Consider the following 27,141-nt stretch of genomic DNA (forward strand, 5'->3'; position numbering starts at 1 on the left):
TCCTTCCTTCCTTCCTTCCTTCCCTCCCTTTCTCCCTTTCTCCTTTTCTCCCTTTCTCCCTTTCTCCCTTTCTCTCTCTCCCTTCCCAGTCCATTCAGAAGCAGCCGATGGACGCACAGCAATCTCCATCTCCCAGGTCTGCTCACATGCCCCAGCAAACTTCCCCCCCTGCCATCCCCATGCACGGAGCAGTGCGTGCCGGTGCGGCAGCGCTCCGCAACCCCAGTGCGAGGCCAGCCGCAGGGATAACGCTGCTTGCACATCCACCCCCGGCGCTGTCACTGCCCGGTTGCCCTCAAAGCTTTCCTATCCCATGAGGGCCGGGCTGGCCATGGCCGGGCGCTGCGGCTCCTTCTCCTGCAGCGCGGAGGGGAGATGGGACCCTTTCTGTTAACACTGATTCCCAGTCAATGACTTTTAACCCCCTGAACCGAGCCACCCTGTGCAAGGAGCAGCCTGTGAAACACCAGGCACTCGGCTGTGAGGCACAAGCACCCCTCAGCCCGGTCACTGATACCAAAGGGACCTCAAAGGGGAGGTTTGCGGCTTGAGAAACACCCCAACAGGGCGTTTATCCAGTTATTGCCCTATCCCCAGGGGTGCCAAGCAGCCTCAGTTTCTCCATGCAGAGAAATGGTTTGATTTTCCTCATTATAAAAGGCTAACAGTGACAGTTCAAAGATCCCCTGCATAAATCTTCATAAAGGTCCCCTCTTCCCTCAGCACCCCATGCTGGAGCCAGCCTCTGCCCTTCCCAATCGGTGCCAGGACCCCCACAGCCCTTATGAACTACAGTATTCCCTTAAGTTATCCATGTTACACATCTTAATCATTTTTTCTAGCAAATACAGCTTTTACCAACCTAGTTGGTACACAACCCACAGCCCACCTGGATGAAGGAAAAGCCATTTCCCTAGCATTTGCTTAGCTGGGATGCTTCCCACGTCACTGTGCTGTGGTTCCCTCTCCTTTAGAGCCCCAGAGCTGGGGTTTGGGGGAGTTCTTCTTATCTGTAAGGAATACTTTTGAATCCTTTTGAAGGTGTGGAGGGTGGTTTTGGTATCTGTGAAGCTGCAGCAGCACAGGCAGTCCTGCATGGATGGGAGCCTCCTGGCTTTCCAATAAGGGAAAGGAAATCTCTCACTATTTCAGCTGTGGAAGCAGTGTTTGAAAATGCATGCTCTGGAGCCAGGAGATGAAGGAAAATCAGATAAAATACACTTCTGAAAGAGGGTTTTGAGGTGAGACTCATGATTTTTTAATGGGCAGCACTGATTTAACTCCCCTTGTGTCAACGCTGGATGGTGCAGCTCTGGCTTCCTGCTGTCAGGTCAAGTCAAGGGTCTTTTCTCACTGCCACAGGATGCTGCCCGAGCCAATGTCCCATGGTTCAGCTACAGGGAAGGGTAAGGGATGTATCTGGACATGTGAAGAGCTATTAGCACAGCCAGAAATGTGCTTGAATTCTCGAGGTCAGCAGTTCAGCATCGTGCTTTTACACCCATCTCAGATATTTCATTCCCCAAGTTCTCATCATGGGACAAGACCAGTGTGGGCACAGCTGCTTCATGATTTGGGGAATTTCCTCTTGGATGGAACACTGGAAAGGGACTTTAAAGGCTGCCACATTGCTGTGCTGGAAGCGGACCATGGGGCATGAGCAACGTGGAAGAGGTTGGTTTGGTCATCCAGCTCCAAAAACAGGGCAGGAATGACACCAGGCAAGAGCATGAACAAAGCTCACCAGAGCAGCAGTCGAAGTCACCCCATTCACACCCCTTCAAAACCAGTTTCTGCAAACAAACACCACTCTGGGAAAACACCTGGATGAGATAATCAGTGGGTTTGGATGCTGGAGGCAGTTGGCCTTCATCTTCCTCCTTAAGTGCACAACATGGATTGTTATCTTCCATCCACTGTGTACACCCGCCTTTGTTCTCCACCATCACAACAGCTTTTAAGGGTAGTCTTATCTTTGTTCACCTAGGAGAAAGTAATTGGTCAAATTTAATTCAAAGACAGATCAATTAGGGAAGGTTGTGATAGACAGGTAGGTCACCAGCGACTCATAAATCCCGGGTAGAATTTCCCCCTCTGCCATACACGGGTTTGATGTAGGAAATGGCTCATTTGCAAGCTAAAGGTTTAATTAGGAGAGGAAAAAAAAAGGTCAGCAGAGATCAGATGTGAATTGCAAAGTGCTAAAGAAGTTTACTGCAGCCACGCATTTACAGAGAGCCATGCTATAGATTCGCTCTCTCTCTGTCCAGAATGCTAACAGCACCTCTTTGGATTCCTCCTATCACCAGAGAAAACATCGGTAATATGTGGATGCTTTAAAACTGCTTGTCACCCACTTTCTCTTTATGATAATCAAAGGGCTCTGCTAAGACTCAGAGACTCCCTTACCCATCTTGTTAATTGTGGATCCTTCTTTCCAGGTTGGGTTTCCAGAATGTGACACCCTTCGGGTCACTGTTTCCTCTTCCATCCATCGCAATATGAGCCTTGCAGGGGGTATTTATTGCTCCTCCTCAGCAGGGACGCAGCCATGATGTAAATTGTGCCAGAAATACCAATATGATGAAAATTCATGACGTTCCTTCCTCACCTCACTGTGTTCTGGATAGCTTTTATGGATGTGCAAACTGCAGAAGTAAAAGAGCTCTGCACAAGCTCTCTTAAAAGCAGTGGGAGCAATAGTAATGTGATTACATGAGGGTTTAGCTCGTCGGCAAGTGTGCTGAGCCAGCCTAAGGCAATAGAGCCTAAAGTCAAGCCCTGCCACTGATCTCAGCTCTCAGGGCTGCTATGGGCAGTGCTGGTTTCAATCCCCTTTGGTGTCCAGGGCTCCCTCCTGCTGCCCCCTCCATTCCCTACGTCGCCGGGGGGTTCCCACCGGTGGGGATTGGCGTTGGTGCTCTCAGTGCGGCCGTGCTGCGGCTGCCCCTCGCTGGGACCTCGCCAACAGGCACAGATGCAGCTTCCAGCTCGATCTGTGCTGCAGCTGGGGCTGGGAAGGGTTCAAGGAGTGCTGCTGCTTGGCCAGAATCACCAGGGGTCCAGGCATCCTGGAGAACGCCATGGTTTGGGGCTTCATTAGGTGTCATACATAACTAATGACTCTGCAGTAGCGTATGGCAGGAAAGGTCCAGAGCCAGCCATCAAGGTGGAGAGAAATCAAAATGGCAGCTGGGCCTGGCTGGGAGAACAAGAGCAATTTTTCCAGTCACTTCCATTTGTTCCAGCATCACTCAGCCCCACACCCTGTTTTGATGAGAGATTGCAATTCCGCTTTAAGCAACACTCTATGAAAAAGGACAGACAGCAGCTCAGGATGTAAACCGATGTGATTACACAGGCAACGTGAATTCCCAGCACCTGAGACTCCAGCCCTCCGTGCGGTGTCGATAACACCAATTTCAGTAATCCCAGCAAAGCCAACTGTACCAGCAGTCGGTGGAGGACGGAGGAGGCTCTTCACTCTTCTGGAGGATCAGAAACTCGCAGCAATTATCAGTCAACAGTTCCAGCTGCCTGGTAAACCTAAGGCTACAGCAAACACATCTCAGCTCTGAGGCTGGAAACAGAAGAGCTGTAATTATTTACAAGCCCAACTATTGCCCCCATCGCCTGATACAGGGAGAGAAATGATGCAGACCCCGATTCATCCAGCTTCTGACAAAGACGCGTGATGCTCCTCGTGCAGACACTCAAGTGTGCTTCTAGGACACTCAAGATTCAGGTGTGATGTGTATAAAGCATTAACCATTTACTCCCAACAGTAGACAAAAACCTCATTACCATGGGCAAGCCACATCCCTATTAAAAAATCAGCTCCGATGAGCCTCCTAAGAGGAGCAAGAGATTCCCTTGTCTTTGCTGAGCGTGGGGGGGAAATTCAGCTGTTCTGACAAGCAAATCATGTTTGATATCATCCGAGCTGACTCGATAGAGATGTCAGATGGGAGAAGATAGCAGAAGTCTGCCTCACAGTTTAATTGGGTTACACTTTTGTATATCCTGTTTCAAAAGTAAGGCCTTCAAAATGCGATTTGGATGCAAGTGAGTTGCACGGGGCTTTATCCCCCTTCTCAGTGAGCAAAAGAGCACAGCTCTGAACACAGGCTGTACGTATGGCTGGATTTATGGAGCAGTCATTATTTTAACAGCACTTACTGACTTTGGGTCAAATATCTTTTTCCAGCATTTTTTCATTTCAGGAACGAGCCCGTATGTCACAATCTCATGTCTCATCTAATTGGAGAAGTGTTTCCTTTGTCCTTGAAACTGAAAAGTAGACCACGTATCCAGGAGCTACAGAATGAAAAAGCATCTGCCTTTGGTATTTGGCGTGCCTCAATTGAAAAACCCACTGCCTGGGATATCATTTGTGTTTGAGTCCTGACCAGAGCACTTCTGCTCACATTCAAGTGGACAGTTCCGAAGGTCAAGCTAGGGGTATGTAAAAATAAACCCCAAATCCTTTGGAACAATACATAGAACATTAATGGTTTACATACAACACAAAAGAGGCCCAGATCCACCAAAGCCAAGTTCAGAGTCATGCTGGAAGCACGGGAACAGCTCTCATGTTCACTCCCTTCTGAGCATCTCTATAAGCTCCTGTTGGAGTGGAGCTCGGGCCCACACTCAAGACGTGGCTCCCCTCCCTCCCAGCCCCACAAATCCAGCTCTCAATATGCACAAAACACCTCCATCTTAAAAAAATAATTGAAAAGGTGCACCCCGAAGTTCACTGGATCGATCTCTCTGAATTATTTTATTTAGAAGACACTTCATTGTGTCAAAGATTTAATGGAGAGGTCGCGATGCCCAGCTTTCAGAATGTCAATGCATTAAAAGGGAGTGTTGCAGGGAATGTTAAAATCCCTGGTAATGTATGCCCAAGCAAAACTGCCAGATTTATGAGATATGACAATCATTAGACAGAGTTTAGATAAGACATGGGCTGACGGGGAAAAGCAAAGGAAGGGCTGGAATCCTTCTGTGTGTGTCTTACAAGTGGCAGGATGAAATGCAGCAGCCCCACTACGTTCTCTTTTGCCTTCCCCTTTAAGCATTCTCTCCCCGAGCTGTATCTTTTGAAATGTGTGTATTTTTAAGTAAGCAGTATTTCCCGGCACACTTGATTAAATACCTCCCCTTGTTATTTATTGCCCATTAAACAACATATCTTCTGCAGGTACCTTCGTTGGACAAAAGCTCTTTGCTATCAAATGCAGACCTCAGCATGTCTTAGGCCAGAGCAGTTTAGCGCAATGAACTCTGCGTGGGGCTGCAGCTGAGAAGCACTGAGAAAACTCCAGCAGCACAGATCAGAGTCCTCTGCTTCATAAGAGGCACGTCTGGCATCTCAGAATTGCCCAACTTTACTTCATTTTCCACTTCTTGGTGCATGCGATAAGGTTGGAACATGCATGATGTCCAAAGGTTTTCCTCTCTTTCCTTGGGGAATGTCTGTCTTTGGGTGCTGCAGGAACAATTGCCATCCACCGAAGTACTTCCAGGCTGTAAAGTTTCAAGTGAAACGGAAGGGCGGGGGAAGGAATGACAAGTCCTTTTCACTGCAATTCTCTCCCCAAATGGATTTGGCAGAGCCTGGCTCTGCTGATCTTAAAGCAAGGTTTATCATTCGTGCAGGCTGCTGCCTGAAGGGGGGAAAGGACTTTGAAGTTGGTGAATGATGGAAGGGTCTCCCCCCTCCTCTCCCTCGCACGCATTTTTTAAGGGTGGAGACTGGGAGATGCTCAACTGCCCTGAGTCAGGAAATTACACGACAAATTAAAACAGTTACGTGGTTTAGTGCCGAGCGTCTATTCAGACATCAGAGTCGAACACGCATTCAGCACCGATTCCGTGCGCATTTACACTTTCCCCCATCACCTGCAATCCTACGCTGCGTTATTTTACTGCACGTCAAGAGCTCCCCTGCTCCGGTGTCTACACCTTGAAGAGATTTCTTTATCATTTAACTTTATTACAGAAGGCACTGCCTGGACACTGTTGGAGTGACAAGGACTATTTCCTTAATTACTGTACATTGATAATAGCATTTACTCTGGCAGCTCCAGTGCTATTCAATCAAGCAAGATTCAATACAAAAAAAGCTGATTTGCCAAAAAAGAGATTAGCATAAGTGCCTACAGTCACATTCTATTTTTGAAGGTAAAGCTACTGTGTCTGGGAGCTTTCTTGTGGGAACTTTATAAAGAGAGATTAATCTAGTTTATCTCCTTCAAAAGATATTTGGGGAAAGCACAGAGATTCGCTGTTTAGGCTCTGTTGGTAATAATTTCCTATAACCATCTAAAATAAAGACCTGCACAGAATGTGCTAATCAGCAGCAGGAAGGTATATTTCTTCCTCTTATGTGGATGTAGACATTTGTTGTGAAAAAACTCTGTGTTCCCCAGTTTGCTATTGCTGGTCTTTGTCATTTAATCAAGTGGTGACTGTAGCTGTTGTACTTTAAAATTAAATGCTATTATTTATGGGAGAACTTGTTCTAGTCAAAAATGCAGACCTCAGCACTGTGTACATTTGTAAGCAGAAGGTTAAGCAGGACATTTTAAATGGTATAGCAAAGGGCTTAATCAAGGCTGAAGAGCAAAATGCAGTGGGATAACAGATATAGTAAATAGGCATTAATCACCATACACGCTTAATCCAGGTATTAGGCGGTCTTGGGGCTAATACGAAGACTCACTTACATAAGGACTCATTCTACCAGCGCTTAAGTAAGTGAATAACTTTATTCTTGGGAGAAATTTCAGCAGCGCTCAAGGCCCTTGCAGTATCAGGCATACAGTATAGCTCTGTAAAATGATCACCATGCAATTATTTTTGCCTGAAGGGGATTTCTGAGTTAGGAGGCGTAGGGGGGGGAGTGGCTCAAGAAAGGCAAAAACTGAATTGCCAGAGCATAAGGAGCCACTTTTCCGTGTTGTTTTTGTTTTCCCTTGACACTGTCTGTAACCGTGACATCAAAATCCGAGCTAAGTACTTCTTGCCAAAGATGGACCAGATAAAATCACGAAGCCAGTATCATCTCATGTGAGACAGCTCACTGTCTTAGTGACAAATTTAGTGACTACAAATCCAGGCTTAGAACATAGTCCTTCCCTAGTCATAATCCAGCACTCGCACACTGGATTTGCCTTTAGCTACTGATGAACTGTAACTTGGGTTTCAAGAAGATAATAGTGCATCCATAGGTATGAAATTCACCATACAGAAGTTCTTTTATTAAGTGCTCAGAAAGATTAAAGTGCTTCCACGTTTAACTTAACATCAAAAAGTCCAGATCTTTATACAAACTGGCATGTCACGTGTACTGACACACCAGCACACAAACCGCAGCCTCCGGCCCAGGGTGGGTTTTGGCATGCTGGTCAAGCTTGACTTACCTAGCACTGAAACAGAACAGGCAGACTCATGGTAAGCACCACACCTAACCTCAGGAACAGGGAAAGAGCTGGAAAAGTGCGGGATGGGGTAAATGGCCGCGGATTATCTAGTCAAGGAATAACAAGATGAAAAAAAGAATCCACAAACCTTTAATTGTGAATATAGGAGAGGGACAGTGATGTAACTGTTCCCAGGGAACACTATTCTTATTTTGTAGAGGGAGGTGAGCCAAGATACTTAAGCTCTAGAGAACCTTTAACACAGGAAGCTATTTATCATAACAAGCTTGGTTGATACTGCTCCCATACTGAACCAATTAGATTAGCCTATTTCGTCATACTTCATAACTTGGGATGATAGGTTTCCAAGCATGGTACAGTGCAGTAATTGAATTTTGATCAAACACACATGGCCCATAACCCAGTATGTGAAACTTTCAGAACAGTTCACAGCTTTTAAATATCCAGTCAACATGTTGCCAAAAGTACAGGATGTACTTGATGCAAGTGGGAGAGGAGGGGGGAGCACGAGTCCTCGCCGTAACTTGGTACAGCTGTAAAACAAACATTTTTTTGTTCCGATTCTGTTCCTACTTTAGCAAAGGAGCTGGGAGGAAGACAGGGAATGTCAAGTAAGTCGTTTTTCTCCCCAACCCCCACGTATTCCTCCCCCCTCCCCCCAGCACACATTTCCCTTTTAACGTTCTTGGATTACCACAACCTTTTACATTCACTGTACTGTACTTACATACTGTATTAGACACACCAGCAATTCTGTTTGTTAGCATGACACATCCATTGCTTACACTTAGTTAACAAAATAACTTAAAAGTCGCATGCATCATCCTCTTAATAGGGTTAGAATCAATGGGACCGTGGAATGAAAGACCTAAAAATTACCCCCCACCTCTGCATTCCCCAGGCTTCTGCCTCTGCCAACACAATCCATATGGTGGGCAGCCTCGTCAGGATCAAGGTGAACACTCAGTCAGTTCTTTGCAGGCTGGGATCTCCTCTTACATGTTCTCGCCATGTTTTCCCTACAGTAAATCCAAGGAACTTTGAAGAAGGCTCTGTGTAAAGGAAACAGTATACATTAATAACTTCATTCCTACAGTCCTGAAGGGCTAGGAGGCAAAGCACCCACCGCAGACCAGGTTCATGACATGGAAAACACTGTGGCAGGGTTTCTTTTGAGCAAGTAATGGGTATTCATATTGAAGCTGCTTCCTGGCCTACAGCTAAGTCTGGCATGCTTCAGCAATGGAGCAGGGTAACACCAACCTCTGCATGTTATGCTGCCAACTTCTTTCTCAGCATTGAATGCTTTGACCTAAAAGGCAGCTGGAGGCAGCTCTGGGCATCTCAGGTACACAAAGGGGAAGTACCAGGGCAAGCCAACACCTTTGCTTTCATCGAGGTGGTGCAAATGATGGGAATTACCTCTACAGCCCTCCAAAGAGTTTAGGATCTGATGGTTTACCCAGGTGCTTCTAGTTGCACTCCATGGATGGGCTGCCTCCGAGCCCTCTCACACACCTGCTCTGCAGTACCACAGGTTCCAAGGGGAGAAACGGTGCTTCTCAGATGTAACAAAATGCACATCTCATTTAGGCTTGCTGTTGGTTGGGAACAGGTATACTGCTTGATTACACACACACCACTCTGCCAGAGTGCAGAGGATGTGCTGGATCCCTTCTCTCTCCCCACCCCACTGCCCACTAAGTTATGATGCTGCAGAGAAAAGAGATAAAGAAAAAGAGAAAAAATGGTGATCAACTTATCAGACTTGGACCAAGCCTCAGCTCAAACCAAGGTTAAACAGGCCTGTTCTAAGCCTCTTAAAGATAGGATTTATATAGTAATTACAGTAATGGAAACTGATCTTTATAATTTTTATACTGCCTAAAATTCTGCTGTGTCATATGCATCTGCAGAGCCTCGGAACTGTGCTTCTCAGAGAGAGCACTGCAGTCTTGAAAGCAGCCATTCAAATGTATAATGGAGAATTATCAGTGCCTGAGTATGTTTGAGATTATAATGAAGCACAAAGAGTAAGACTCAGAAATACTGGGAAAAGCATGGAATTTGTATTAAGACAAGCAGAATTTTTCAAAAACTTTATTTTGTTGGGAGTTTTTGGAACTAGATATTCACTACACACGGTGCAAACAGCACTGAGACTGCCCTTTGTATTCTTGTATTTCCTTTCGTTTCCTTTGCTACAGTCTCAGATCTAGAGAGTGAGCGTAGTGCAAAATGTATCTTGGCCGGACAGAATCCTCACATCCACTTTCCAGTTTTCTCTGTTGTGCAAGGAAAAATACCGGAGTGCTAAGTCTCTGCTGTACCATAAAGAACAACTTCAGAAGATTTGGAGATCTGATAGGGGGTTTGGCTCCACCTTCAGGAAGCAAAAGGCAAAGAGGCAACGTAGTTTAAGTTTCAGACATAACTCTGCAGAAACCGAAGCCTACAACCTCCCTTTATTGACATCTAGTGCTCCCCAATGTGTCTTTGCTTCATATATATATAAAAGATTCCCTGACCTGATGCCATGACATTTCTACATACTTGATTCAGCACTGAAGAGCCCAGCTCCCCCTAGAAGTACTTGGGAACTTGCTGCAGGATGTCCAAAGGTGGCCGATAATGAACGAGCAGAGCTGAGAGATGAACAAAAGCCAACAAAAAGCATCTCTGAAGTGAAAAGAGGAAGTTTGGACACACAGGATGTCATAGAGCTGTTTCAAATATTATTAGCCTCTTACGCTCAGTACTAAGGGTTCCATGCAAAATGCGATTTCCTCTTACAATTCAGAGATTAGAAGGTTCTGTGGGAAACACAGATGGATTGACAGAGAGAAAGTGGGAAGAGTCTTGATCAAATTTCAGTCTAGCAAAACACTTAAGCAGATGCCTAAAGTTAAGCTATTTTTTCTCCTCAGATTCAAGCAGAAGATGCAAACAACAATCTCTTACATTCCACCCTTTTGCAGACTGATGCAGGCTGAACCCAGAACATCGTAGCTGGTTAAAAAGCATGATCTAAATGAATTAAAATGATGCATTTTTCTTTAAGAAACCATACAGTCACCGTTGATAATAATGCAAATGGGAAAGTAGTTTGGGATGAGACAACACTGAGATTGAAAGACTGGATGATGTGTGGGTGAAATAAAAGGCAATCACACAGTTAGTGACAGTCCTATGAAAGTGCATGGTTACTTGCATGATCTTGCCTCTGGCATTTCCCCAACTGGGTGCTTAAGCACCCAATCTTATTGTTTTAGACACCCTCTTCTGGAGGAAACAGGTTTCAAAACTGCAGAGCAAGCAACAGGAATGGACTAAACACCTAATGAATCTAAAAATAAAACCCCCAAAACATGGAGAAGAGATGCAAGGAGACTGAGTAGACATAGCTGTGTAAGCAAACAGAACTGAATATACTCTTGAGGAGCAAAGGAAACAATTCTTGATGGGGTGACAACAGATGTTCTCCAAAAACATTCTAACGGAGCATTTCAAACACAAAGACCTTCCTGTGGAGCTGAGAAGTTTTACTGGCAGACATACAGCAATACATCTTTGGAAACATAATAAAGCCTAACATTCAAGGTGTTATCAGGTCCTGAAAGCAGAAGTGATATCTTCATGTAATAAGTGGTGGGTGGTGGTGGAGAGGGAAACACTTAGGATAACAAAATGCTGTCACAGGAAGTTGCCATCGCATAGCTGTGGTTTAAAACGCAGGAGGAATAACACGTCAGTTTGTTCCAAAATATCCCTAAATCCACTCTCCTGGAAAACAAGCTCTAAACACAAGTGAAAGACGCACAGGTTGATCAAACATCAGATGATCTTTAAGGCCCCTTCCAACTCAAACCAGGCAATGATTCAATGAAACACAATACAGAGTAATTTATGAATACAATAAGCACACTTAAATACAACCACTTTTGCGCTGTGACTGCAAAGTGCCCGGAGCCGAGTGTTTCTACCCACTACTGCTCTTTCAGATCCCGGTTAAGCACACTGCAGAACAATCCTAAAAGGGACACTAAAAAAAGGGAAAAAAGACAGGTTTATAGAGTCATTTTTGCCATGACTGAACTGCACCGGCACTTAGGGAAGATTTGGATTTAACTCCTGGCATGAATCTGCAGCATCTTCAGTGAAGATCTCCACATGGGTTTTCAAAGGCTAGGCACTTCAAATTCTTGTTTTAAACTCTGGCCTTTACTTTTTATGATGTTCTTTATTTTTACAGGTACAGAATAATACCTCTCAGTCCTGTTGGAATGTTGAAAGGATTCCTGAATATCTGCAGGGCCAGCAGCTATCATTTTATCAGAGAAGGAGGCCGGAGGATGATATAGAACATTGTCTAATTATTTCTATTGCTTTGCAACTGTTTTTATGAAAACAATGCAGAGAGAAGATTATTCAGTGCAGTCAGAGCAGCGGGAACTACGGGAACACTGGGGTGGAGAACTTGATTGGCAGGATTAAGCTCAAGCCGGCAGCAACACAGAAAATCATCATAGGACAGACATTTTGATAAATATTACTGTAGCCAATTTATTATTAGCACAGTGGGACAGCTTTACATCTCACATCACACTTTTCACAGCCCTTATGGCAAACATGCCATATCTGATAATTGCACGATGAAAACAAAGACCTCACTACTGGCCCTGCGGTTCCTATCTGCTTACTCAGTTAACCCTCTCTAAACTTCAGCTAGGCAATTAAACAGGTATGTAGAAATGCAGATAAGTGTGTTCATGTACAGAACATCATTTCTACAGTACTTAATACAAGTTGACAAGGTTATGCCATCTGTGGCGCTGATTTCTAAAAGGCTTTACAGACAAAGCAGAGTTGTTAAGACAAGACAGAGGGTCAAGTGGAATGCCATCCCAAGGGAAGAGATGATAAAGCAGTGCGTTCCTGGCAAGGGTATGCACAGGTATCACAAACCAGAGAGCATCAGGATGAGGGAGTCCTGTGACAGCTTTTATTCCCTGCATTAGTTGTCACCCATCTTCTGTTCCTAGAGAAACACTGTAACTTGGAGTAACAAATCTTTCTCTCTGTTGGCTACCTGGTTTCTGGGGTTAACAAACTATCTGATGGACCTCGTAACTAATCATATTTTCATCTGATTCACACAAAACAGCTCCCGTATTCTTTTACAGATAATGAAGCTCAAGATAGGCTGCTGAAATCATTAAGCCAAGTTCTCTGCTACTTGTACACATAGCAATACATTTCAGAATGAAATCCTGTGTGATGAGTTGCCCAAGGGTATTTTTTTATTATGATGTCTATTGTACCTTCCTATTTTCACAGATATATTATCAGCGTCAGGGTTAAAAAACAAAGAGCAGACAAGCCACAAGATGACCTTAGCCATGAGATTTTATTTGGTTCAAACAGTTATTTTCCATCCACTTCCTGTCTGTTTCTGAGAGAGTTTCAGGAAACAAAAATGTACAAACAGCATCCAGTGAGAACCAAAAGGGAGATAAAACAAATATCAGGCAAGTGAACGAAGCTAACAGCGTTCTTGTCTTTTTGAACCCAGAAGTAGAACGCAAGTATTCCAAAACTACATCTTCCTTGTGTGAAGGAAAGAATTAGTGTTAAGCACAAAACACTCCCCGTGATTTATTCTCATTACATATGTCAGGTTATGCTGATTTAGAAAAAAACTTGAGTTCTTTACAAAGCTTTCTGTGCACCAGCCAGTGTAGGTTTAAGAGAGTCTAAAACCCACAAATTGCACTTTTAAAGATCAATCTGGGAATCTCATTTTTTGCAATTCCCTTACAAATACCTTTTTGTGGACACACGAGAACCATTTTGAAAGTTTCATCTGAAAAAAAACCAACAAAAGAATGCCCCAAAGTTTTGAAAACTATCTACACTATAGCTTGTATCACATGGATTTCTCACTCAGTTCTTGCCAGTTTTCATGAGAAGGAGAAGGGAATGTTTAAAATTGGTCAAATAACACAAAGATTCTGTTAAGGTGTCTCTGTGTGCATACACTTTTCTTCAAAGGAATATCTAGGTAAATCTTGGGTATTGTAAAGACTTTGGTCAAACAACTTTGAAGGACACAGAACTCATTCCACTGAAACACAACTGATCTAAACCAACATCCTTTTAAGGGCTTTGTTAGTACAAAGAATTCACTTTTTTGACACTCTGTAGCTGTAAAATACATACACCACTTTCTTTTCAGAAATAGAAGGTAAGTATTTCACTACAGATGGCTGCAGAGGGGAAAAAATCAAAATAAGCAGAATGATTATTCCCTATTCTAACCTTAGGGCACCCCAACATCCACACTCCCTTTTTGTGATTTATTATCTACAGTTCTATTTTTCTATGCCTCCATATTTCTAATGGTGATCAGCACTCTCCAGATTTTGCAACTTGTCCAAAATTTGTCTTTAACCTTTAGAGAAATAATTATTTAAATTAATGGAATTTCAAAGGATCCATCAGCACAAGATTTAGGGCCATCTGGATTTTAACTAACAGGATAGAAAGGCCGTTTCTGCGGTTTGGGATATTTAAGTTCATTTACAAACTGCTACACATAGCTTCAAAACCAGACCCCAAGTATAATCCTGGCCCAGCCATGCTAAAACCCTCATCAATTTCGACGGACTAAAGATCAGCATAGTTGTTCTGAACAAATCTTTCTCCACCTCTCTATAACACTCTAAATTATACTTACAGACACAGAAGAACGTCAGTGCAAATTGCAGAAGTCTGCACATTTCACAAATGGTACAACTTGGCAACAAACCATGTGCTCACAGAAATAGAGCAGTCACAAAGAAACTTGGCGCCTTTGAGGTAAACTCATTCACTTGAGGAATTTTCATATTTTATCATCTTTGTTCCATGTACATTTAGTATTCAGTTCTGATGAAGTGTAATTAATAAGTCATCAGCAATTTCAGTGGACGACTGGATCCATCTGTGGAACTGAAATGCACCTATTTGTGACACTTACTGCCAAGGTTAAGGATAGGTCTGCATTTTCCTGAATGTGGCATTGGTAATAGTGAGCCTTGTAAGCCTTGCTCCATAGTAATCTATAATGTAACTAGAGCCATCCGAAGGTCCGACAATCTACAAGAGAAAAAGAACCAAGACTTTTCAATATGAAGTGAAATATATACTTTGTGCTAATGTCTCAATTACTGCTAATTTTCCCATCATAAAATTAGTCATGCTTAATTAGTCAAACAGAAACTAGATTTATTTTGAAGTTATGCTTTAGTTTAACTGTTTTAGCGAGCGCTGCCTCAGAAGGAACATTTCCCTATGGCTTCTAATCTACCAAATTACACCGCCAGGCACTGGTGCTAAATTAAGCCAATGAGGATTTGAGTCACAAAATGGGGCTAACACATGAGTGGGCTCCAAACCACTCTTCTTGAACAAAGAAGGGTAGGCAGGGGAGAATTAGGTTGACGACAACTATCTCTGAAATAGTGCACAGGTAAGCACTGGAGGGAAGGAGAAAAGATCATGAGGTTTTTGTTCTGTAAATGCTAAATTGATGTGGGGTCACCACAGAGATGAATAAGGAGAGATGAAAGAAAAATACTCTCAACTGCATCTGTAAGTGATCTGAGGCAAGATGTGATAGCTATGTGATAGCACAGAAAGGAATTTGAGAATGCATATGATTTAAAAGATATATATTTTTTAAAATTATGCACCTTTGTGTAGACATCTATAAAATCACGTAAACAATTCCCATATTCAAAACGCATTTTAAGTTCATCACAGGCAATTTGCAATTCATGCTAAATGGATGCACTGCAGAATGAGACAATTTGGCAATTTCATGATGTCACAAAATGTCACCCCAGCTGGGGATTTAAACATCATGAATCCTACAGTGACAGCTCTCGGGTGACATGGGACTTGTACTTGGAGGAGATGGGGAAAAAGAAATGGCAATCTCCCCTCCAGCACACTGCATGGCCACCCCAGAGATGGGCTCCATGAGAATGAAACACATGCAAACACAGAGCTTCAGGACTTTGGGAACAGCAGGACACCTCGTGCAAAGTCCAACATTCTGTGTCACATAAAGAGCTCACTGGTTCTGACAAAGATGAATTTATGGTGCTATAGCTTCTGAGCTATTCATTATCAGTATTTATAGATACCTAATCTAATTTTCAATCCAAACAGCAAATATATTGATATTTCATGCCCATATTCTACAACGTCAACCTACTGTGCTAAAATAAATGCCTTTATTTTTCAAGACAAAAAAGTTCTTAAGGCCAAAATGCTAACAAAACACTAGCAATTAAATCAAAGCTTTAACAAAACCAGATTTGTAGCTTGTTTTGAAAGCCCTGACTTACCTGCATTGAAATAAGTATGAAATCAATTAGGCTCCCTATTCCACAAAATCCTACAGTGCAAAACTTCAACAAACCTAAAAAAGGAAAACAGGTTTAAGCCATTCACTATGAAGTTCATAGGTTTCTGTGGCAATCACATTCCAACTCTCTCCACATTGCACTATATATATATATATATATATATATACACACACACACATACACACACTCATCTAAGAAACAGACCTAAAGTTAGAGATCTTCAATTCTCAGGGGAAGAACCAAACCACATATTCATATTTCTACGACCTGAATACACTTCAAAGATATTAAACATTAACAATTTCATTTTTTAAACAGATAAATATTCTTAAACAAGGAAAGACAAAAGTTCATAACCATAAAACTGGAAATTTTCTTCTTTTTGATTGAGGCACAGGCAGAAATAATCCCAACTTGAGCTGCAAAATTTACTTGTGAATAGAAAGAGACTTTCTACCATCCCATGAGTTGCAGCACATACTGATTTGATTTTCAGAACACGCTACTTTGGCAAACAATCCTTTGTATCATTTTTGTATTTTTGCTGAAATAGGAATTTATTTTGAATACATATTAAACAAATATAAACATTTCTTTTTAACTGGCATTCAAAAATGTTACTTTTTGTATGAATAAATGAAAGATTAATAGAAAATATATGGGAATAGCAACTAACAGCTAAATGTTTCATTAGAAGTTGCCATGCAAGGCAGACTTCATCTGGAAAATGCCTTCAGAAGGAGGCTGTCTTAAATTTAGTTTTAACATCAGCAGTGTCTTATACAATGAATATAATACAATGAGTGGTATATATAAGTAATACACCATTTGAGCTATGCAAACACCTAGGTTATTTTGAGAATGAGATACTCTTTGTGAAGACATTTGTCTCTTTACTCAGGCATAGGCAGTATGAGGAGGAATGTGTATCTGTTGCATTTAAATCAGTTGTAGGCTATGCTGTACAGGGAAAACACAGCTCATTGCTGAAAAACATATCCTTCCTGTGCTTACAAGGGCCAACACACTTCTGAGGCAAGAGAACACACTGGTAACGTCAGCCAGTGTGGCATCCCAGAACACCTCTTCCCCACAGCTACAAGTTGAGCTGTGTGTTGCATGATACCTGCTAGTAAAACCTCTAGTAAAAGCCCTTCTCCAAAGAATAAGCCTGCTCTTGGTCAAACACCTTAAAGTCTCCTGACCTCCACCTCCTTCTTTGTGCTCCCTCTCTCTCAGAAGCAGAATTCTCTCCCACATACCACCTCCTCTCCCCCATGCCCTGTTTATGAGGCTGCATACGGAGGAGTAACTGCATGCACGCTGCAGGAAGAGCATCCCACAGTCTGGATACGGCTCCCAGAGTTGACAAGATGAAACTAGCCAGATTTATAAATGCCAGGGAGACAGTTTATAACCTCTCCATGGAATAACACAACAGTCAGAGAGCACAGGGGAAAAATACCTAACGACCAAGAAGATGAAAGAGTAGTAAAGTAGCAAGATGGTTTTCGAGCTGATTAGAGAAAAAAACTTACGTGCACGTTGCAGCTGAAGTGGTGCCACTTAAACATGCAAAACCTAAAGTACTTAATTGTTTAAAACAACTTGTTCCCAGTGGCTGACCCGTGAGACTTGCAGCAGCCAGACACAGTTAGCCTGGCAGTAGCATAGCAAAACATAAGGGAAACAGCCAGCTAAATGTTGGCCTTAGGAAACAACAGTTGAGATTATTAAATAATGCCAAACTCTGGAAAATGGTTTACTTTGTTATTACCTGCACTGAGTGCAGTCACCATTTAAGATAATTGTGACACTTCTCCAAGCTCTGGTCCTGAACTTCAGCATCAGCTGGCATTTCCAAGAGCACCTCCAGTTTATCTGAGGAACTGGCTGCTCCATTATACTGGATGTAGAAGAACTGTTTCTGAACCTGGCATGTATTTCTGGAGTGCAGGGTAAAGTTGATTTTTTTCTCTTCCTCCTCACTTCCCTCCCCAACAAGCAGATCACACTGAGAAAATAAACTCCTCTAAAGCATGGAGGGAAAAAATAGTGCTCTTACACAGTAGTAACTTATGGTTTAGTTCACAGTGTGTGGGAGAAGAAGAGGTTGCTTTCCTGATTTCTTCACATTCAACAGCTTGTATTTGTGTGCTCTTTAAGCAAAAAAAGAAGGAAAAAAAATAAACCAAAGAGTGGTTTACAGTCTTTATTATGCTTGCACAAAGTATTTCAATGATATTAACCTTTCTTAACCATTTGTTGCCAAGGCATGGATGACCTCAAAAATCCCCAATCAACCACTGTAAAGGAATCCAATGTATTGATCTTCTACTCTTACCTATCTGCTTTTGCCAAAAGCTTGAAAATGTGACTGTGGAAGAGTTTAAGTTTTGTAACTTTGGTTACTGGCTACAGTATATTCCAGCGGGGTTAACAGGCATAAGCCATAAAGAACTTATATAGAAGAATGAAGGATTTATAAATCTATATTACGACATTGTATTGCAAAGTAATTACTGCAAATTATTATTCCAAATGCAATGGAATAACAAAAAGATGCACCTTATTGACCACTTCCAAAAATGGATCATTTTGTGAAACAGACTGAAAAAGTGTAAATTAGGGAATCTCAGGTTAAAAAAAGACACAGTCGTTAAACACAAGATTACCGAGAAGGAAGGAGAATGTTATGAAAACAACAAGGATTTTCATTTAGCGGGCAAAAACTCAAAATTCCAAGCTGAAGTGGCAGTAACATGTAGCTTTTCCTAATTCATTGCTCCATGCTACCTAGGCTTAAATTTGCTCCATTTGCCCAGCTCAGAAACAAAGCCAGTAAATATTGCCTGTATTTCAAAGCCAATGGCAACACCAGAAGTAGGTCTTATTAAAGGTCCAGTTTCTGCAGAACTGTTATTAATACTATGAGCTGTTTTGAAGGTATCTATTTGCCAGAATAAATTCCGTATCCCAAAACACTGTAGAATTTGTCCATTATTTTCCTAGTAAAATCAAGCATCATTTAAGTAGCTGGCACATAAGTCAAAACCTCTTCTGTTTCAGTGCTTCACAAAAAATGCTGTGGTAAACATCAATGCAAAGCAAATGTAAAGCAAAACTATGAATACCAATAATCAAGTTTGCTTATTAGGATTTTATCATTTGGAACAACTACATACCCATTTGCCACCACTTACTCCAACAGAATAGCAGTCTGAAGATCATGCAGAATTTTATCTTACTTGACAATAAAGTAAGGATTCTAGTTGTAAATATTAAAACCATGACTGTCAGCCTTCATTACTCAAAATATAAATGTACACATACAACTCAGTCATAACAATAAGCTCTATCTCAAAGAAAAAATAAGAAACTTACCTAATGCAGGATAGCCTAGATAAAATCTATCTGCTCCAAGCCATCCAAGAAATAAGGACAGAGCCACTGCCACTTTGTATGAATATCCATTTCTGCCAAAAGAAATAAGCAATGTAGACAATGACTGCAAGATATATTCACTCATACTTTTGAGAATTAAAGTAGTGAGTCATTTGCCTGCTGCTTCACTTTTTAAAAACCCTACAGACTGTTATTTAGCTTCAGTTAACAGACACAGAATTGATAATATTAAGCTTTCAAACTGGGTAGGCATCCTCCATAAAGCAACCTCAGCTGTTGCAACTTGACTATACTCTTGCAGAGTACAGACTATTCTGAAATTAAATCATGATTTCTTGTCAGGACATAATCCCCAGTTTCACAGAGTACTTCCTAACAGTTCAGCCCTACTGAGACAACCCTAGAAAGCTAAGAAGTGTATGCACATTGTCTGTAGGCATTAGTCTCACACTCAGCCAAATTGAGAGGAACAGAATAGACAGGTGAGATGTCAGCAGAGACATGAATTGGAATGAGATCTGAAGGAGAAATGAACCACAGCCACTGGCTGAAGAAGATGCAGGAAGGATTCAATAAAAAGGAGCAGTCGTATCCATTTACTACACTCTAAAGGTAGCAAATGCCACAAGCTCACAATCAAAAAGGACTGCTAATGGTACAAAGACGTACAGAGGTATTCTAAAGTTAAGCATCCCATGGTTAGAAATACAAAATAAATAGACACAACAGATTTTTTTTGAGATCTATGCTAATAGGCATCATTTTGGCCACCTAACCATGTGTAACTTTACTTGTAAGTGACTTATAAGTGAGCTAGAAACATATAGGTGTCAACACTAGAACTTGCTGGACCCTTTGCTGCACTGGCAAACAGCTAGCTTCTGAAAAGAAAAGCAAACCCAAATGTAATTAGAACTTCAAAAATATTCAATAATTCACTGCTTCGATACATGCACTACTATGTCCCAGCAATTATATAATACATTCAAATTAAGCTCTCGGTTGACAGTTGAATAAAACATAGTTTCAGAAAGACAGGAGCTGAGAAAGGTCCAAGCACCTTTATTAAGCACTTTCAATGCCAAATAAAGATCCACCTTTTTGCTTATTATCTAGATTTACTGACTTTAAAACTTAATGGCAACATTAAGGGATTAAATCATGCCTCTTACCTCAATATTTGTTACTTAGCACTTATTAGCAACACAGAATGTACTGGGCATTCCTGGAACCTAACGTAATGTAAATTATCATCTTTAGAACTGTCTTGTTTCTTCTGTAAAGAACACTAATGGTTTTATTTGAAAATTGAGGGAAACTGTTGGAAATTGTTGATCAACCACAAAAGTGTCAACAACTCTCCAAGGACATAAAAGCATAAAACAAGCTCTTACACAAAAGGTGGGAACACAGTTCCACTTGAGATGCTCCTGATCAAAACTAGCAATAAACCAAGCACTTGTCTACACACTGAGATGCTTTTAGAAGCAGAACAGTGTTCAACCTAGCCAGCATCAAACTGATGGGCAGAAGAAATCTAGTCTGAAATGGAAGCATGTTAATAGCGTAACAAAGCTGCATCCACTTTTGAATTTCCTTTGTCTTACTCTTTCAGACAAAAATATGCACTGAAGACTAAACCAGCGAGTAGGAAAATAACACATCCCAGGCATCTAAGTGAATTTCTACAGTTGGGTAAAAGATGCAATTTCTTTTCACTTCCTCATCTGATTTTTTCTTGCTTCTCAGCTCTTAATTTTTTCTGCATATGTTTCTTCCACCTGTCGTGCTAAAAACGTCCTTCCAGATCTTCCACATCAGTTGATAATAATACACAGGTAGTTCTGTTGGTCATGGTGGTTCCTATGCTCTTTCTGGTTCTCTTAGCACTTCTCAAAGACCCATCCACACTGAACTTCATGAATTTCACAGAGTACTGTTTTGTGGACTCCTTTCCTGGAATGGCAATACTTGAGCAATAGACATTTCAAGTCTGCAGAGTCATGGCCTGCACATATGAAGCAGAATACATGCCAGAGTGCCCATGTGGGGACTTCTAGAGTTCAAGGGGAAAAAAAACTACCTCCAAAACATCAAATTCAAACCAAACCAAAGCAACCTTGACTTTGCTGGAGTAATCTCATTAGCATTTACAAGCTTTCCCTTGAACTAACACTGGGAGCAGCTGAACTTGAACACATCCACTTATACAAACACATAACATCTCCTGATCTTGCTCTGTAATAAATGGATCCCAGAACTGTTATCTGGACTGTTCCTGAATTACAGTTTGGCTAAGGCAAGCTTGCTGACTTGTCCTTTCCAAAAGCTAGGAAGAGAGCTGAAGCTGCTGTACCCATGCTAGGACAATCCTGCTAATGGGAAGATGCCTTCACAAATTAATTTTCTAGGTAAATGATGTGCAGTTATTTCTGCCAGAAGATAGATACGATTTCCATCAAAACTCAGATAAGGCTAGAAAATCTACAAAAAGCAGTAGAAAATGCAGACCTATTGTTGCAATATTAAGCTGGAGATTCCTACTTAATGTTTCTCATAGTTAGGTAACATTCCAAATAGTTTATAAAAGGCTTATATAAATGATCAGTGATTAAACAACTTTTTAGACAAGTATACATAGGAAGCATGGTAGTATTCATCTTGCTGCCATTTTTACCTGGCTTTGGGACTTTATCAAAGGCATGTTTCAATAACTCTTCCTACATTCCCAGCTGTATTGTACTGGAGACTTCAGCAAGCCTACAAAAGGTGCCCCTTCTGCCATACGAGCAGTCATGAGATTGGGAAAGCCACAGCAAGTTCTTTTGGTAGTGTAGCCATTGATTAGTTCACCATAAAGAATCATTATGATCAAGTAACAGACATCCCAAGAAGGATGACTTTTTCTGCCTGCATATATTTTTTCATTAATAAATGTAATGAAAAGCTACATTTAAAACATGTTTCTAGAAAATGTATTAAACCAAAAATATACACATATATAAAAAACTGCAAATAGAAGAATTACTGTCTACACCAAAGAGGAAGCAATTTTATTGAACTAGTATAGCTCATCTTGTTCTCAGTATCCCTCACAGATGGGACTGAAACGCAATTGTTTCCGGACAAAAATGGGACTGAAGTCTAGTTTGCTAGCATTTAAATTTGATTAGATGTAATAATATGTTTTCTTCAATTTGCTGAGCTTTGACTGTCGACAAGACTAAATACAGAGGAAAATATTTATGAAACTAAGAGGCAGAGCTGTACTTCAGAGTTAGGCAAATTATTGAGCAGTAAGAATTACATTAGAGTTATTTGCTCACTGGTGTGATAAGGAATACCCAGTGAATATTACTGGTGGTTTAATTTCCAAAGATTCCAGTAGGACAAAAGCAAAAGGTTCCTGCATGAAGCTCACAAGAAGGAGAAACAAATGGTACTGACAGGTGTTGGATGATCATTAGCATTGGCCAGTTGGAACATTTATTGGTACCCAGAGCTCTCCACTGCTCACAATGTGCTTTAGAAAAACATGGTCCATCATTTTCACGTTTCAGAAACAAGCTCTTAAAAGACATAGAGGATTTGATTAAACACAAAGGTTGTTTAAAAATAGAGAACAGTTCCTCTGAAAGAGATTTTGGGGGGAACTGGATTGAGACTTAAACTCCCCCAATATTCACGCATACAACTTAAGCTGCAGCTACAGGCACAGTTTAAACTGGCATAAGCCAGTACCAACACTGACAGAGCAGTGCAGTCCAGCCCTCCTTTGTCCGTTTCTTTATCCTTGAGTTGCCCTCATCCTCACACTGGCACAAGCACCTGAAGTGACTCAAATTGGGGAAGTGATCCAAGTTAGTTCAAACCGAGATCAGTTCCCTCATTCAGTATACGGTACATCAGGGGAAGGGATGGAGAGGTGTCCCCAGACAGCTCCTTTCAGCAGCTGTGTGAATTTTAAACATGTGTGAAATGTAGCTTTAGCATTTATGGCAAGTTTTTGCCAGGGTAAAGTACTAAGTAAAGCAAAGGTAAAATACTAAGGTAAAGCAAAGACACAAACATAACTAAACAAAGTGTCTAAATCAGAGACAGATTTACTCATAAACATGCATATTGTATCCTTGTATTGCTTATTGTGTTTGTTACAGGATTAAGTGCTGGGCAATAGCTGTATGGGTCTATCTTCCCTTTTTCCATCTGTCAACACATCAAACTGTTTTAGAAAAACACCAATGTGAAAACAAAGATAAATTATAACAAAAGGTAACAGTGTACTTACACATTGCGACACGCAATAGGCTTGTAAAATCCAACTTCATGTCCTGTAAAGACTTTTTCTACACCAAGGTGATCTTTGCAAGTAATATTTGGTGCTGGCAGACACTGAACTGAGGACAAAAAATTATATGAAATTAAGCAGTAACCATGCATTGTAGCATTTTTTTCTGACACAAGTGAAATGAACAAATGAAAATCTACTGTGCAACACAGAGCCCACAAACATAATTTAAATAACTTTTTGAAGTCATTTATATGACTTCAAAAAGTCATAGAAACTTACATACATATTGTATTTTTTCCTTGCTACATATTAACTAAATTATACAAACCTAATTGCTGCCCTAATTCTGGTTTAATTTCCATTCTGGCTCCAACATGAGTCAATGGGAAAGCTGAACTTGACATACAGAAAACATTTGCATCATGAGAAGTCAAATGTTGGAACAAGAGGCGCAGAGATGTAGTGCCATCATATCCTTGCAGGTTTTCAAGATCTGACTGCACAAATCCCCAAGCAACCTGGTGTGAACTGAGTGCCAATGCTGCTTGGAGCAGGAGGGTGGACGAGTTCCTGAAGAGTTTTTCAACCCAACTTATTCTATTATTTCATTATTTTAAGCTAAGGCTTGACTCTTGAGAGAACCAAAGTGGATATCACAGCAGAAAGTGACACCTGCTAAAAGTCTGCAATGTATTGTCAGACTATTAGTCACTATCCAGTGTTATTTCATGTAGAAAAATTAAGCAAAGCAAGCAGTTGCTTTCTGCTACTCAGAAACCCACAGCAGTTAACATATATTGATACAGAAAAGGCCACAATTATCTTGTCAATCTGACACCAGTAAGACTCCAAATCTGTTACTCAGTAAGACTACTTCAGTGCTTTGAACTAACCCTAATTTGTTTGGGTGATGGATATCAGAAAGGTATTCAGAAACAGCAGTGCTTCAAGCATGATCCAGAAGATTAGCTTTCTATTACTTAGGTAATACTGAAAAAGAAAGCTCAAATACTGTGGGAACAATCTAAAACCTCCCATATGTGTTAAAACACCATATAGACATAGAAAACAACATGTTAATTATTAGCAACTTTCTCCACTCTGAAGCTTATCTCCTGTTCTGATGTGTAGTGTGTTAAATACGACCACAATGTAATTGGTTAGACAACAATCTGAGCTAAGAATCATCTCAAACTACATCATATACTTTCTGCTCAAAAACTGGCTATTTACAATCAGGGACACAACGTCAAAGATGATGTAAAGGACTGAATAACTTTACAAAAGCTCTATTTTGAATACTATTTTCATCTAGTCTCTGAAAAGTATTTGGAAAACCTTCACTATCCCTGAGGATCCCAGTGAAGAAAATCATTCAGCATTTATGGAAAGCAAAACATGAAAGACAACAAGCATACAAATGCGTTTTAAACATGAATGCACAGAAAGTAAAACTAACACAGAGATCATTTATTTCAGCACCTGAGAACACTAGAAAAGCTACACAGAAGTGGTAAACCAAGTGATCAATTTAAGCATTTTTCTGTTGTACTCTAAAGTACATAAAAACTTATCAAAATAAATGTAAGTGCTCTCAAAACAGGGCCTTATGTCACCAAAACCTCCTGATGATAGAAGGCACTATGTTCCCTTGAAGTATTTCTATTAAAGAAATAACATTTTGAAGGCTGTTCTGTCATGTGTCAATTCTTTTAATAATTATATGCAAAATCATTATGACAGGAATGGTTTGTTTTAATCACAGTAGTGCAGGCCAGAGCCTAGAGGATAGAGCATAAATTGAAGAGATATACCAGAAACCTCACTTACAAATGTACCAATCAGAGGCAATGTATTCATTCATTTTTTAGTAAAGCATCCAATCTACACAAGTGGTTTAGGCTTTCATACTAATGATATAACTAATCCCACATTTTATAAAGCTCATCTAGCAGATACGCAAATGCATAAATTGAACACTTCCTTGGAAAATGTAGTTAGTGTCAACATATAAGTTAGAATTCCTTACCATATGCTGTGTGATTTGTGCAATTCATTGGTTCTTGGGTACTATTGTCTATTTTAGGCTCGTCGCACATATATGTTCAGGTAATTGAGGAAAACATTTTTCACATCAAACACTACAACATGTTTAACAGTAATTTATTCCACCCTCTTTAAACCCTGGAGATTTAGGATGCACCTTGATGTTAGCTCCTACCCATCCCCCAAAATAGGAACAGCACATTACCATACACTAAATCTGCTAATCCAATTTAATACACCAATATATCGCATAAGCTCCACATTTAATTAGTGCTGCAGTCAGCACTACCTAAAGGAACAATATTTATCAGTCACATCCTCTGTATTTGAAGGCAACGAGGTAGTGCACCTACAGTAGTCTTCTTCCCTTATTTCAGTATCATAGTACCTTAAAATTGAGGCATTTGGTTGAGAAGATGAAATCCGCAGTAACACAGAAAATTCAAAGAACACCTAAAAATGAACACAGTAACCTGGAATGGTTTGTGTTGGAAGGGACCTTAGAGCTCACCCAGCTCCAAACCCCTGCCACAGGCAGTGACCCCTTCCACTGGAGCAGCTTGCTCCAAGCCCCTGTGTCCAACCTGGCCTCGAACACTGCCAGGGATGGGGCAGCCACAGCTTCTCTGGGCACCCTGTGCCAGTGCCTCAGCACCCTCACAGGGAAGAATTCTTCCTTATATCTAACTTAAGTCTCCCCTGTTTAGGTTTTAACCCATTACCCTTTGTCCAGGAATCTGGACTAGAAAAAACACTGAGCAGGAACTAATTGGTCTGAATGCCTAGAGCCAAGGAAAGCAGGAGATGAAGTGAATTTTTCCAAGTTTTTCTTTCGTGACACTTTTGATGATCCATAACGGCCAGCTACCATCAACAAGCGTTTTTTGGGGAAGGCTTGACAGAGTTTTAGAGAGTCAGGGTCTAACACGTGCACCCTGCTCCTCTGGGCTGCAAGGAACTTAACATGGTGCAAAGACACCGCGTCCCACTCAAGTGTCCTACAAACAATGAGAAGGTGGAAGGGGGGAGAAGGGGGGTGTCTCATCCCAGGGGATTTACTCCTTGAAAACTGGAGGCACCCCGACCCCGACACACTGCACACCCCCAAAGTGAACCCAGGCCACTGTTGATGTGCCCTCTCCTGCTCCTTCCAGCCGAGAACCCCCCGGGGCTCCCGACCTGAGGCTTCCTGACACCCGAGGGACACCACGGCCCTGTCAGGCCCCTCACATCCTCCACCTCCCCGGTTCCCTCCACCCGAGACGGCTGAACAAGCGGCCCCCCTTCAGGCACCGCCAGCCCCTCCGCGGCCCCATCGTCATAGCAACCGAGGCCCCGCCGCACGGCCCCAGCCCCGGCCGCGCTCAGGATATTGCCCCAGCCTCAGCTCGTCGCACTTCAGCGGCGGCTCCGTGCCCGCCGCTCCCTCCACGGCTGCACCCGCGAACCACAGAAGGACAAGCAGGATCCGCGCCTCCGCCGCGCCTCTCCGCCTTCCCGGCCCCGCCAGCAGCCGCGGCGGCCGGGCGGCCAT

At 41.7% G+C, this 27,141-nt stretch overlaps 1 protein-coding gene and 1 long non-coding RNA gene across 2 annotated transcripts; both read right to left on the reverse strand.

Annotated features, from left to right (window-relative positions):
• Positions 1-1,874: 1,874 nt before the first annotated feature.
• On the reverse strand, positions 1,875-12,311 carry LOC133212249 (uncharacterized). The gene is made up of 2 exons (XR_009725434.1): positions 8,338-12,311; positions 1,875-1,983 (listed from the first exon to the last, which is right to left on the reverse strand). It is a non-coding gene; the product is annotated as an uncharacterized LOC133212249 (long non-coding RNA).
• Positions 12,312-12,843: 532 nt separating this feature from the next.
• Positions 12,844-27,141, reverse strand: TM2D1 (TM2 domain containing 1). The gene is made up of 6 exons (XM_061353427.1): positions 26,981-27,141; positions 25,591-25,664; positions 23,559-23,667; positions 19,250-19,341; positions 15,845-15,918; positions 12,844-14,588 (listed from the first exon to the last, which is right to left on the reverse strand). Exons 1-6 carry the CDS (start codon positions 27,139-27,141, stop codon positions 14,478-14,480), a joined length of 621 nt encoding a protein of 206 aa, XP_061209411.1. The 3' UTR covers positions 12,844-14,477.

Source organism: Neopsephotus bourkii, unplaced genomic scaffold (genome assembly GCF_033783945.1).
Source record: "Neopsephotus bourkii isolate Nb327-2 ecotype Australia unplaced genomic scaffold, CSIRO-AGI_Nbou_v1 NB_673, whole genome shotgun sequence".
In the NCBI taxonomy this organism is placed as follows: domain Eukaryota; kingdom Metazoa; phylum Chordata; class Aves; order Psittaciformes; family Psittacidae; genus Neopsephotus; species Neopsephotus bourkii.

What these genes read in the sequence shown, in the direction of transcription:
- TM2D1 (XM_061353427.1), bottom strand. Translation starts at nt 27,141, where the DNA reads ATGGCCGCCCGGCCGCCGCGGCTGCTGGCGGGGCCGGGAAGGCGGAGA. An exon ending in GACGAGCTGAGGCTGGGGCA is followed by an intron (nt 25,665 to 26,980) that starts ATATCCTGAGCG and finishes AATTACCTGAAC; the next exon opens with ATATATGTGCGACGAGCCTA. An exon ending in CCTATTGCGTGTCGCAATGT is followed by an intron (nt 19,342 to 23,558) that starts GTAAGTACACTG and finishes TTCTTTTGGCAG; the next exon opens with AAATGGATATTCATACAAAG.